Source organism: Peromyscus californicus, unplaced genomic scaffold (genome assembly GCF_007827085.1).
Source record: "Peromyscus californicus insignis strain IS unplaced genomic scaffold, ASM782708v3 Scaffold_17__1_contigs__length_78620276, whole genome shotgun sequence".
Lineage (NCBI taxonomy): Eukaryota > Metazoa > Chordata > Mammalia > Rodentia > Cricetidae > Peromyscus > Peromyscus californicus.
In genome coordinates, this window is record NW_026294469.1 from 22,174,607 (window position 1) to 22,189,257 (window position 14,651).

A 14,651-nucleotide genomic window follows, 5' to 3' on the forward strand; every position below is an offset into this window, starting at 1 on the left:
GTCATTATAGAAAAGGAAAGGAGAGAAGACCAGCAGTTTCAATGGAGAGGAAGTGAGACCAGTCACCCTTCGGAATGAGCTTTATTAGGAGAGGGTTCTTTGCAACCAAGGGGCCATGATGAGGCCTTGAGGTGGGAGAGAATTGTGACTATTATGAGAAACAGCTTAAAATAAAAGGTAAGAAAGATACCTGTTGTGTAAACTGTGATGGGGGCGGGTGTAAGAGACAGAAAAGAAGGGGGAGGCGAGGAGGAGAGGAAGAGGGAGAGGGAGGGGGAGGGGAAAGGCGAGAGGGAGAGAGAGATACTTCAGAGAAATCCTCCTCAGAACCAAGGGGATATATGACTTTTTTAAGGTTTTAGGGAATAGTGGGTAATTTTACACAGTGTGACTCCTATGTGGCTCCTGGCACATGTCGAGCCAGGTACTTGATGGGACCACAAATTTGTATTGAAGCCACTAAAGGGAGGAGCTTCAAGGCTACCACGTAACTTCTTAACTACCTGTCCCAGAGAAAGAAGAAAGCTGGAGGGGGCGTGGCCTGGTTTCTGAGAGAGTGGTGATAGTAAGTCATTTAAAGAGCCCGTGATAGAATGTGTGTTCACATATATGTGTGCATGCATGCATGCATTCTCTGTGTGTGTTGTTCATTGGTTGCTGTCCAAGTTGCTATTTGAGACACAGTCTCTTATTGGCCTGGGGTCTACCCAAATAGTCTAGGGTTGGTGGTGAGCAAGCCCACCTCTCTGCCTCACCGTCACCAGGATTATCAATGTATGCCGCCAAGTACAGCTTTTTAAAATGTGGGTTGTGGGGATTGAACTCAGGTCTTCATGCCTGCAGGACAAGTGCTTTACCAATGAACCTTTCAATTGATGATGGGTTTACAGGACCAGATCATGCAGTCACAGGGCAAGGAGCAGCTCTGATTTCATTGCAGGATGATTGGTTTTCTAGAAAGCAGCACAAGCTATTTCAAGGGTTGGCATGGTTGCTTTGTCACGTTGCTATCCAGTGGTCTATTTTCCTTTGAATGTGAAAGTGGGCTGGGCTGTCCTCAAGCCCTGAGGCATGGATGGGGAGTTACTGACCCAATAGACATTGCTGCCTTCTTAATTATACTTAATTATACTCTCAGCTGCCCCATGTGATGCTCTCCCTCACAGAAAATTCTATCACACTAGGTCAGCTCTCACCAGAGGTGGGAATGGTGTTCTAGGATGACAGATTTCACTGGCAAAGGTGCTGGACAAAGACACCTGGCTCGGGTGCTCGGCTTCCTGGCTAGTGAATTGTTCTAGAATTCCAAGTCCCAGGTGCTCCTGCTCCATTCTTTGTAGAGCCCCAGATGATCATCTTCAACTCGCCAAAAAGAACAACCAGGTCCCCATGTTCCTCTATAGTTGGAAGCAGCCTGACCTCCAGCATCCCCCAGCCTTTCTCAGTCTCTGTAGATCTAAGGGGCAGGAGAGGATCTGCACTGGCCGGGGTTACTGTGGGGGTTAAAGGAGGCCTTCATGCTATGGAGCCGGAGCCGGGACTTATCACTGTGTGCTCAGACCTCCGCTCTCTTCCTCCAGCCTTCCTTTCCAAGGCCCCCTTTTCTTCCTGTCTCCCTTCTCTTCTTCTTCACCTCCTCTTCCTTCCTTTCCCCCTTACTAGCTTATGAAGACTTCAGTGTGTGCAACTGTGCATACATTCCCAGCAACATTCCCTGAAGGAATGATGGCACTATGCATGCACAGCCCAGCAACATTCCCTGTAGGCACGATGCGTCACTTCCTTGCAGTGCCGAGGGAGAGATAAAAAAGCTCTCTGATTTATGGAGGCATAAGGTGTGTGCGTGTGTGTGTGTGTGTGTGTGTGTGTGTGTGTGTGTGTGTGTGTGTGTGCATGCACACTCATATGTGGTCATGCATGTGTATAGGCACTACTTCATTTATTCATTTTACCCTTTGGCACAGCCTTCTGGTTTCTGCAGTCACCAGAGATGGTGTCTTTATCAGTGGCACCTGATTGAGCCACCTTCAGTGAGCCAGTCCTGTGGTCCTCACTGCCGCTGTTGGAACTGACCCAGGCTGGGCTGCACATTGGACTGTTCTGGTAGGTTTTCTAGGCACTGGGCAGTTAATGAGGTTGACAGGAGAGGGCAGACATGTATGAGCACAGGAGACTGCTTCTCAGTGCCCACAGACAACACAGATGCCTTTGGGTCACCTAGGGGAAGGAAGGACAGAGGGCCAGATAGAAATGTCAGCCCTCTTGGAGGCCCAGGGGCGCTAGGACCATCCTATACCAGGAGGCGTGTGCCTGTGGTGGCATGGGTGCCTCTCCCGTGCCTACTGAACAGCCACGTGTGCTTACATTCATGAAGACAAAGCCCAAGCAGTGCACGCTGAAAAACTGGAAGTGATGTCACCGCCGGAGGAAATTAGAAGTCCTTTAGTGTTTCCTAGACATGTTCTTGGGAACCCACACAATAGGAGAGAAGCAACTCCCACAAATATTCTGTGAAGACATGGTAGGTTTCTGGCCAAGCCCATTTGAAAGTGACATTTCTCAGCTCCCCTTCCTCAGGAGCCATGGGATACCAGGCTTGGTGGAGATTTAGAGACACCTCATCCGGTTTCAACTCTGCTCCATTATGGTGTTTTCTACGCCCCTCTACACCTGACTGCACCTTCTGTTTGCTTTGCCCTACAGTCGTTTGCCCAGGCTGCTGCTGTTGTGTGGCACAGTCTCAGGTGTGGGCAGATGACAGCAGCTGCCCCCATCCATTGGTGCTTTCTGAGGTTGTAATTACTCATGGGCAACTGTCATCGGAGAATATTCAATCAGAAATTCCAGAAATAAACAAGTCATAGTCTCAAGAATCTTTTATTACAGCTTATGGTTATAATTATACCATTTTACTGTGAGTTACTGCAGTTAATTTCTTACTGTGCCTAATTTAAAAATTACATCTTAATATAAGTGTGTGCAGAAAAGCCAAATACAAGGGGTTTAATACTGCCTTTGGTTTCAAGCATCTGCTAGGGTTTTAGACCAGGTCTCTTTAGATGAATGGGTGACAGCTGTAGCCAGCCTTTTACTTCATAGATGAGAACATAGACATCCATCAATCTGGGGTCATCTGGCACTTGACCAATCCCTTGTTATAATTAAATCCCTGCTTCTCTTCCACACAGCATTCCCAGGACTTCCAGCTCCTTTGGCTGGTGGCCACACTTGTCTGGGCTTATATCCTTATTAGCTTCCCAGGGAATGTGATATGGATCGTTTTATTGATGGAGTCTGGTTGGAGATAACACAGCTGGGGGGCTCCTGAGAGGACCTGGGTACATTAGGGGGCAGCCTGTCAACTCAGCAATGCTGGTTTCAGAGTGACCGCAGAGCCACTGGTAATCCTATCTGGAAGGGGGTGGTTAATTAGTTCATCTTCTCCCTATTGCTCATTTTAAATTGGTGGCTTCTCAGGACGTTTAGAGGTGATGCAATGATGAATTCTCATTAGCCAACACAATGAATTCAGTGACCCAGGAACACAGTGATTACCTAGTGTCTGATATTCTGTGCCTGCCCACAATGCTGGGACTTAGGAACCGGGGCGGGGGGGGGGGGGGGGGTAACACAATTAGCACTATTTCCACTTGAAAAAAATGCCAACACTAAGGCCAGAGGGGTCAACTGCATGGCTTAAGGTCCTAAGACCAGTACAGAGGAGCTGGGACCCAAACCCAGGGGTGATGGAGTTCACTCACGGTTGTTGAAGACAGCTCTCTTTTTCTAATATTATTTATCAAAAAGTCGGTGCGTCGGCCAGCAGCCCAATCTCTGTGTTCCGTCCTTCCATCTGTTTTACACAGCTGGTGCCAGTGAGGGCAAAGGTCATTCTTCCTTCTGCCAGAACTGGGTAATTCTTGCCCCATGCACACAGACACAATGTTACACAAGAGAAAAGCCAACAGCAATGGGTGGCATTCACTGTTTCCCAGACACTTAGAGTAGTGCCATTAGATAAAGAATGCTCAGTTACATTCCAAACTTATTTGTCATCATTTTGAGCTGGGTTGATGGGAGACGAAGGTGCCTTTTAGCTCGGGCACCTGCTGTTCTCCCCAAATATCAAGGACTGACATTTGATGCCAGTATCCCCAGTCAGCTTATAGATGTCACACTTCTATACATCCCCATTCCCAGGCCCAACCACCCCGTGCACACTGAGGAGAACTTTCATGCTAGTGAGATGAGACCTGCACTGTACAGGGAGACCTGTGTATCCAGATGTTCTCTATTCCTTGTAGAGCCAATGCCGGCCTCTGGGTGGCCAAGTCCCTGGAAGAGGTGCTGTGTATCTTGATCCTCCCATCTGTATCAGTTTCCTGGCAGGCACCCAGTGTTCTGCAGTAAGAGTCTTGGGGTGCCCTTGAGGGCTTCCTGATGTTGATAATGGTGGCACATAGTGGGTGTGCTTCCTCTCCCGCAGCCAGAAACATCTTGCAGGGAGGTGAAATCTGCTACCCCTCAGATGAAGTATTCCTTCTTGCTGTTGTCCCCGGCGTCCTGGAGAGCAGGGTCACACTGCAGGGCTGCATCGGCACTCTCGGCGAACTCTGTACCTTTGGCCTCATTGGTGTGGTAGGTGCCCTTGTGCCTGTACATGTAGCGGAGCATGAGGAAGAGGAGGCAGACCAGGACCAAGGCCACTGCAGTGATCACGGCTGCAAGAGGGAGACAGGATGCAGGTCAGGTTGGGGCAGTGCTGCAGTATGACTTTTTCCACTGGGCATAACGTCATGCCATCTTGGAGTAGAGTGCACCTTGGCAAGGCCAGGTAGCCATGGCCAATCAGCGAAATAATACAGTGGTATCTGGGTCTATGGAACTACTAACTTTCCCTAGTTGATAGAGGATCACCTGGGGAAAAATAATCTCTATTTGCTATCTTATGTCTATGCACGATTGAGCATGAATGTTATTAAAATCAGATTCATCATAGGAAAGGCCATGTGTAGTATATAAAGGCTCACACAACCAGAGTCCATCAGTCAACACGAACATTCACCCAGTGACTGCCCAAAGGTGAGCTGAACAAGGATGACTCCAATGAACTTGCCAAACTGGACTTCAAAAAATCCTGTGAGGTCTTAACCCTACGCAAAGAACTACAGGTAACCGAAGAAAGCTGGTAATGGGAGAGGTGGCCTTTTCCAAGGAAAAGTACACTAACTGGTTGGCTGGTGCCCAACGGTCAGCCCTGGAAACATACATACAGGTAGCATTGTATGAACCAAACAGGTTATATTTAGGAATATACTTACATATATATGTACAAATACATATATGCAAGCAATAAAAATGAGTAAAAATAGAGGCCACGGATTTAAAGGAGAAGGGGGAAGGATATATAGGAGGATTTGGAGGAGAGAAAGGGAAGGAGGAAATGTTGTAATTAAATTATAATCTCAAAACAATTCACCCACACATTCCTAGCATCCAATTCCCCTTCCTCCTATATCCACAAAAGGAAGACTCAGGCAGCAGCTGGGCGCCGTTGTACAAATCTTGCTCAGGACCCACTGTTCTCTCATGGAATTCACACTCTGTAATTTTTACTTTGCCTTGGAATAAAAACCCTTGTGGGTGCTTATCAACTCTCCCAATACCTTGTTTCTACAGAGACCACCAGCAACACAAGCTCTTATATTAGCTTGAAGCTGAAGGGCCCGTAGAATGTCAGGCTTCACTTCTTCAGGCAATTCCACTTCCATACAGGAATTTCTGCACCCAGACTAAAAGTCCTAGAAAACTAAGGAGAACTGGTTACTCTCCACAGAGTCCACAGCGGGAAGAGACAAGGGTGACTGGGTATGGTATGATATGGAGTGGGGAGGTGCTCTTTGGAGAGCTGTCCCTATCCAGCCTGAACCATTCATTCTTGGGAGGTGAGGATTTCCAGGTCTCTAGGAAGAGGTAGACTTGGCCAATCAGTGGATGACATGCCCCGGTCAATGCCAAAGATGCGTTAGGTCCCAGGAATCACCCAAGTAGAGCAGAACTGGGGGAAGGAGGGGTCAGATCACTTAGGGTCTGGAAAAGGGAAATAATTCAGAAGGGTCAAGGGCAGTAATCCCAAAGGAGTTTCAGATTTGCTCACTAGGTCTGAAGCTGTAGAGTCAAACCATCTTCACTTAGAATGCAGAGTTATTGGAGTAATAATGTTGGGGAATAATATAGCTTCCATGTCTCATTTGTATGGAATGATTTCCTAAGCTCCTTATGACTGTCGCAGGAACACTGTGCCTGTTAATACTTCCTGAGAAAAGGAAGGGCTAGGGGCCCAAATGACGAGAGAACGATCAGCTAGACGAAATTGTCAGGTGTCTTTGATGGCTTCCTGTGGCTTCTTTATTTTTAACTGAAGATGATTTCTGAGCTAGGCGCCAGCTAGTGAGAAGAGTGGGTCACGAAAAAGGGAGCAGGGCGGGACACCTCCCAAGCTTGGTTGCTCTTGAGTCACCTGCCCAGGGTCCAACCTTTAGGATGGAGGTGTGAGTCAGGGCAGTGTGAGATGAGGGAGATGTGAAGTCCTCGAAGCCTAGGTTAGCCTATCTACTTGTACTGCAAGCCTGTTTTACAGAGTTAGGACACACCTGTTAGCTGCTGCTTTTCTTTTCTCCTAAAAACCAGGCAACCCTCCTGTAGTCTCTCTCAAATCCAGCCATGGGGAGGAGTGAGACCTTGCAACCCTCGCAAGCAGTTGAGTCCCCCCTCCCTTTGCATCTGGGAGCAAGCCTAGCTGATGCCCAGAACTCTGACAACCTTGGATTATAACCCTACGTTTATCTAATGCCCTCCCGCTTTGTAACTTCTAGCACGCAGACTAGGTCACATGGTGTGAACTTATCTCTACCTCCAATCATCAACCCCCAAACTATAAGAGTCAGAAACTGCTTGTTTTCTGGAACTGAAGGCTCTTTCCCTTCAGAACCCCTATCACACACACTATACATGGCACCTCTCTCCCAATGCCTTCCCACTCCAGGGCCTCTCATGGCTGCCATCGCCACGGTGCTCTGACCACCCTACCCTAAATAAAGCTCTTCTTTAGAGGACTTTGTCCTAATTTCCTTTTCTACTAATCTGTTTTTATCATTTTTTTTTTAAATTTATAACACACAGGTGGCTCATTCTCCAGCCTGAGCCACTGGGGATCCAAGGTCCAGAGAAAGGATGTCTTTTGACATGTGTAACAAGACCCTTTTTGTCCCTACTCCCTCAGGCACCATATGTGACATTCCAGCCAGGATGGGAGTGTTCCTTTCCATCCTCAAAGTCCCCTGCTGTGGGATGGTCTGTATGTCAAGTGTGTTGCTGATTAGTCAATAAATAAAACACTGATTGGCCATTGGCTAGGCAGGAAGTGTAGGCAGGACAAGGAGGAGAATAAAGCTGGGAAGTGGAAGGCTGAGTCAGAGAGACACTGCCAGCCGCCGCCATGACAAGCCGCATGTGAAGATGCCGGTAAGCCACGAGCCATGTGGCAAGGTATAGATTAATGGAAATGGATTAATTTAAGCTGTAAGAACAGTTAGCAAGAAGCCTGCCACGGCCATACAGTTTGTAACCAATATAAGTCTCTGTGTTTATTTGGTCGGGTCTGAGTGGCTGTGGGACTGGCAGGTGAGAGAGATTTGTCCCATTGTGGGCCAGGCAGGAAAACTCCAGCTACAGTCCCCTCTGGGGGCAGAGACATATAGTTTTTGTCAACTGGGCACATGCCTACACACACACTTTCATCTGAAGAATTGCCTTAACCAGACTGGCCTATGGACATGTCTATGGGGCATTTTCTTGGCTTCTGCTACCACTGAGGGTGGTTCCATTCCATGGTAGGTGGCCCTGGCCTCTACAAAAAACAGCTGAGCAAGCCAGAGGAGCCATGCTGGTCAGCAGCTTTCATCCATGGCTCCGGCCTCTGGCCCTGCTGGAGTTCCTGCCCTGGCTTCTCAGTGATGGACTGTAACATGGAAGTACAAGCTACATAAACCCTTTCCTCCCCAGGGTTCTTTTGGTCAAGGTGTTTATCACAGCAACAAGAGGTAAACTAGGATAGGAGAGAAGCACCAGCCACAGCCGCCCCCTTTCCACCCAGCACCTCAAGCCAGTTCTGGTCAGGGTCCTTCTTGGCTTCCAGAAGGGCATGCCATGCCAAGCTCACCTGCAATGATGGCAATCTCCATTACGCTGTAGGACATCCCTGGGTCAGGCTCTGCGGACAAAAGTGAAAATGTATGGTGAGAAAGGAAGACTCCCCACAATCAGAAGCACTTTGGCCAGGATGCACCCCATGACCACTTCTGAGCAGCTTGGTGATTGCCTGCATGGGGAACAGCACAGTGCACACAGACCTCTGCTGGAAGGCACAGACCCCGCTCTGCCTGGCTACTGAACTAGGCCGAGAACACCCCATGAATCCCAGGGTACTCCAAAACCATGTCAGCTCCCCATTAAATTCCAGTACAGAAGCCCACGCCCACACCTTATAGATGCGTGGTTGACATTTTCCCCCTGGATATAATATGTTCACCATCTTGGAGTGGAGACTACCTTGGCCAGGTATCCATGGCAACTCAATGAACAGAAAAATACAGAGGTGGCCACATTTGTTTATGATAATGGCAATGGAGCTTTTGACATCCCCTAATAGAAGGAGGGAACAGGTCTTAGGACCCTCAACTGAGATTGCCGCCATGACTCTCTTCCGGCTTCTCCCAGCTACAAGTGATTGTTGGAGATACTGGACCACACAGGACACAGAAGGTTAACCGAAAGTGGACTCCATGATACAGTTCACCATCCAAGATGTGGTGATACAACTGATGCATGCGCGTGCGCGTGCGTGCGTGCGTGCGTGCGTGTGTGTGTGTGTGTGTGTGTGTGTGTGTGTGTTTGGTATATTATATGTTTGTATGGGTATGTACATGTTTGTAGGTGGATGCCTGTGTACTTGTGTGTGTAGGCCAAAGTTCTTTCTTGGCGACTTCTCACTGTATTTTTTGAGACAGCATCCATCAGAGAACCTAGAGCTCACTGATTCTGCTAGGATGGCTGACCACTTAGTTAGTTGCATGGCTCCTCTTCACCCTGCCCCTCTAGTGTTAGGGTTGCAGATACATCCTACCACACCTGCCTATTTAACATGAATTCTATGGGTGTAAATTCAAGTCCTCAGGCTTGCACAGTGGGCACTTTTCCAGCTGAGCCATCTCCCCAGCCTCAGATGTGTCTGTTTTGGGGTTATCCACACTCCTGTAAGTAAACTTTCACCCATGCGCTAGATAAGAAAACCCCAAAAAAGTCACTGGTTGGCCAAGTTGGACTTGGATAGAATCATTACTTTGGTCTGCCATTGGAGCCATATCTGAGGCAAATAGACAATTGTTCATTATCTCCTCAGGAAAAGTAAATGCAATGCCACTGCATCCAATCACAGAGGCCCACATTGGCCAGACACTCAGTTGGTTATCTGTGATGGGATGAAGATCTGCACCACTGTGTTTAACATGGACCAGGCTTTGTTGTTGCCTCACACCTACTACCGCAATCGTCTTCCTGAGAGATGCTGGCCATCATCAGCCATTTCACAGGTTAAACACTCAAGCTCAGGCATGTGATGGTCACACAGCTCATTCAGTGGCAGGCTGGGGGCTTCATTACTCAACTGGGGGTATACTTTCTCTCAGCTTTTCCCTGTGAGCACTTTCCCCCAATCCAGGTTTTCATATTCACTGTCCAGTGGGGAAGGCCCATCCTGTGGAGCTGTCCAAGTTACTGAAGTTGCTGCTAGTGTTTTTCTGCGGCTTTTGGATCTGGCAGAAGGGAACTTCCTTTAGTGGTACCTCTAGCTACTACAAATGATACCTCTTCTTCTTGGAGACACGGGAGTAGAGGATTTGTTAGACTATGGATATAGCAGTACTAAATTAGAAATCTCATTACACATTGAAGCAGAGACATTCACACCAGGCTCAGGTAATCATGGCAATTAAAGTGCAATGAGATCTTTCTCCCTGGGCAGTTTCCATGTACATGCCTTGATCTGATAAAACACTGGCTGCTAGAGTCTGGCGGGGCAGTGGGTAGGACAGAGCCAGGAAAGCAGCCTGGGGTCAGCGCTGACCTCCAGGGTGGGAGGATAAAACCAGGCATTACAGATATCAAATTAGCAAATGGACAGAGTACATACCCAGGGGTAGGGCGGGGCTACCAGAGCCAGTATTTGGGATCTAAGTTTAGTTCAAAGTACTCACAGCCCACAAGCAGGAAGAAACAAGTTCAACTGGATGCTGGACTCTGGCCCAACATTGAAAACAGAAGCCTGAGACTGAATATGGAGCACAGAGTAGGTTCTGAATAAATATTCACCCAACACATGAATGAGTCCATGGACACATGAGTGGATGGTATGTGTAGCTGGATTTTGGACTATTCTTGATTACCAGTGCCTCACAGATCAGTAAGAAAGAACAACATTTGCTTAAGACAGCACAGATGGCTAAAATGCTCAAAGACCGGGTTCTCAGCACTCAGTGGATTTTCTGATCTAGAGTTCAAATGCCTGCACAATCCGTCCCAGAACACACAGTCAGATCGGTCACAGCAATACTCCATGAACCTGATTTCTGTCTTAGGGTTTCTATTGCTGTGGATGGTCTGAGACTGGGTGCTGCCCACTTGGTAAATACTGAATAAACATCCAACTAAGGTGTGAATGAATGCATGCACATAAGAGCAAATGGATTTAGCAGCTGGAGTTCTGTGTAATGTAACGAATATATATATATATATATATATATATATATATATATATATTTAGCTCACAGTTCTGGAGGCTGTGAAGTTCAAGAGCTTGGTGCTAACATCTGCTGAGCGTCTTCTTATTGCATCATTAAACAGCAGCAGAAATCATATGGTATCCTGCAATGTTATCCGCCACACAGCACAGCCACCACTATGGAAGCTGTGACTAATTGCAAGGGACCCTCAAGATTGGGCTTGTTGACATTTCCTCATAGAAGTAAGGAATGGGGAAGGTCATTGGAGTCTCACCTGGATTCCAGCCATTCCCTCCTGCACCCCTACACTATCTATATGAATTTTCTAAGTTCATGGTGAGAGCCTGGGACTCTGTAAAGCCAGACTACCAAGACAGGTATCTCTGTCATGGAAAGACATAGTCCTGTTACAAGAAGACACAGGACATCATGGGGGAGGTAGACTTGGGCTCCAAAGGTCATGTCGGGAAGGGGCATCCTTCCCTGTGCACCTGTTGTGGTTTGAATGAGAAATGTCCCCCATAGGTTCATATACTTAAATACTTAGACCCCTTCTGGTGGCACTGTTTGGGGACATTATGGAACTGTTAGTACATGGAGCTGGTGCTGGAGGAGTGCTTCAGTGGGGCAGGCTTTCAGAGTTTACAGCTCCACCCCTCTTCTAGTTCTTACTGTCTGCTTCCTGTGTGCTGTTCAGATATGGTCTCTCAGCTTCTTGCTCCAACATGCTGGTCTGCTGCCATGCCTCCCCAACCACTGTGGACTAGAACTGTAAGCCAGAATAAACTCTTCCCTCTATAAGTTGCTTTTGGATATGATATTTTAATCACAACAGAAAAGTAACTAATAAGTGCCACTTGAAGTCTTGCTCAGAAGGTTCTTTGTCGAGGATTTGCTTCCAGGAGGAACAGGTAAGAAAGGCCATGATGTCATAACTCACAACTCAAGATTTAGGTGCCCAGGCTCTTTCTCCACATTTTTCTGCCATTATCCTTGTATCCTCTTCAGAAATATTTTTACACCACACACACAAAAGGCACTCACTTTTACCTCACAACCGATCAGCTCCCTTGAGCTATAGTGTATACAGAAAAGGAAGAAGGCTTTGTGGCTATTCTTCTAACAAAGAATAAAACAGTATCCCCTTATCCCAAGTCCAGGATGACAGCCTTATTAAAAAAAAGTGAAGGATGGGCAATGTGGAGTCACTTCTATTGAATAGGGTTCTCCTCTAGGGAGGAGACTGTGTTAACTGCGGACTGGGAGGCAGGCAGGCAGTTATTAAAGGCAGTAAGGGCTAGGGTGACAGTTCAGTCAGTGAAATCCTGGCCTCAAAAGCCTGAGGACCTGAGTTCAATCCTCATTAGCTGTATTAAAAAAAATAAACACCCTAAACCAACCAACCAACCAACTAACCAACCAACAAAAAAAAAAAATAAACAACTCACGTGTTGTGGCATCTGTTCATAATCCCAATGTTGGGAAAATGGAGACAGGTGGATTCCTAGGGCTCTTTCCTGGCCATCCAGCCTAATGCACTTGGCTGCAGGCCAATGAGAGACCTTGTCTTGAAAATAAACAAGCAATGCCGGGTACCCAAGGAATGACAGCCAGAGTTGTCTTTTGGCCTCCACATGCACACACTCACATGTGTGTACCTACACATGCATGAACACACACACACATACAAAGAATGTGCCAAGTGTTGTCTTACATTCATGGAGTACTGTAAACAAAGAAGGAAGATGCTGTGTTCCTCAGCTCCAACCCCAACAGACATGTCCTGCATAGCATTTCTAGGAACTCACATTTAAAATGACGGAAGGAGTGAGAGGATTCCAGTAAAGCTTTGATGAACTGAGGGATCTGGTGAACTGAGGGACCAGGAAGCTGCTGGAGCTAGATCAACACTACACTGTTTATGCTTGTGGAAAGCAGGCTAGTATCATCAGATAACTGAATAGATATCTGGACAATGCCAAGGCCACCAAGGAGCTTGGTATATTTGCTCTCCTTCAGGAGCAGCTGGTGTGGCTTTGACACACAGGAATAGGGGACCTGGTGGCTTCTCATGTGTCTCTCTATCAAGCTGACTGATCACTACAGTGAAAGGGAACCAAACTGTCAGGTGGGAGCTGAAGCCAAGGACAGCAGATGGCATGTTACAGGGAGTGATCCAGTGTCCGTGCTTAGGAGAAGCCAACCTCCCTGGACACAACCAAAAAAGGCTGAGCGCCTGGCAGCGAGCAGGATGGAAAGTGGGGAATGGCCAGTGAGATGGCCCAGTGGATAAAAGTGCTTGTCACCACGAAGCCTGACGACCTGAGTTCGATCCCTGGGACCCACATGGTGGAAGAAGCAAACTGGCTCCTGCAAGCTGTCCTCCTGCCTCCACATGTGCTCCAAGGTATGTGTACACACACACACACACACACACACACACACACACACACACACACCACACACACACACACATACACACATACATACACACATACACACACACACACCACACACACACATACACACATACACACACATACACACACACATATACAGAGTAAACCACAAAACAAATAAATAAAACTCAATAATTAAAAAAAAAAGAAATGCAGGGCATGTCTTGGGACTATGAGAAAAGAGATGGACCTCTCACTCTGGAATCCAGCAGAAGCTTTGCATCAACAAAACAAGAATTGTCACACCGTTGCTGACTTCTTACAGCCTTTCTCTTTCCCTGCTATAAGCCTGCAATTCTTTAGAAATCTCACGGGAAAGGCCACCTACAGGCAAAGGAAATGTATCTAACTATTTGTGCAACCCTAGTGGTTGCTGGTGTTTACCTTAGGAGTTTACAATTCCATCCAAGACATCTCCAGACCAGCTCACTGGTGTCTCTTAGAGATGTAACTTGAGATCCAGTAAAAGGATATGTATAGTTTGATAGCTAAACTTGGTTCTCAATTCTCGACTTGACTGCATCTGAAATTAACTAAAACTCAAGCAGCTGCACACATCTGTGAGTGATCTTCTTAATCAGGCTAGGCAGGAAGACCCGCCCTAAATCTACGCCTTGTGGCAGCCAGGAGGAAAGGGCATGGAAGAAGGAAGCTATGCCATTCACCCACTTGCCATCACTCTTGCTGGCAAGTCTATCTGTTCTGTTGCTGCAGCATCCTTCACCAATATTAGAACCTACTTCCTTGGGATTCCAGTGTAGACCAAAGACCAGCAGCTCTACAGGAATCCTCTAGGACTCCGGTGCCAGATCGGAACTGCTGAGATATTCAGTCCTAAGCGACTACAGGATTCTTAGCCTCTCCAGTGTGAGATAGTAATTATCGGGACTACCAATCGAAAAGGAAAAACCCTTTAAATATACATATTCCTGCTATCAGTTCAGTTCCTTTAGAGAACTCTGACTAATACAAGTAGATAACGCTACAACAATGAATCATGACTCACCCTTGAGAGATTTGAGAGACTTGGGAATCATTTTACTTCTTGTGCATCTTTGAGAAGCCCACACTCAGGTTCTCGGGTGTGTGTTCTTCTTGAGTACCCTCTTTTCTTCTAATCTCTATGCTTAAGCCTATATAAAAATATCTTCAATAAAATCTCCTCTTCATTATCAGCTACTCCTGAAATTCTTTTTAGTGCCAACAATGTGAGTCCGGGTTTTGTCTTAATCAAGGACCAGAAAGATATAGGGGATTTCCTTAGGCTGACGAGGGTGGCAGTGTGGGACAATGTTGCCCTCCCCCACTGTTTCACTATGAGAATTGATTGGGTTGTGAATAGCAAAGGAAGAGA

The 14,651-nt window shown here is 47.1% G+C and overlaps 1 protein-coding gene across 1 annotated transcript in view; it reads right to left on the reverse strand.

The window, feature by feature from the left end:
- Window positions 1-2,861: 2,861 nt before the first annotated feature.
- Gypc (glycophorin C (Gerbich blood group)) overlaps window positions 2,862-14,651 on the reverse strand; it is a 44,401-nt gene continuing 32,611 nt past the window's right edge. Inside the window, exons 2-3 of the mRNA XM_052741432.1 lie at window positions 8,222-8,272; window positions 2,862-4,721 (exon numbers count right to left, since the gene is read on the reverse strand). Of these exons, the coding sequence (XP_052597392.1) occupies window positions 4,525-4,721; window positions 8,222-8,272 (248 nt within the window). The 3' untranslated portion in view covers window positions 2,862-4,524. The remainder of the gene's footprint in view (window positions 4,722-8,221; window positions 8,273-14,651) is intronic.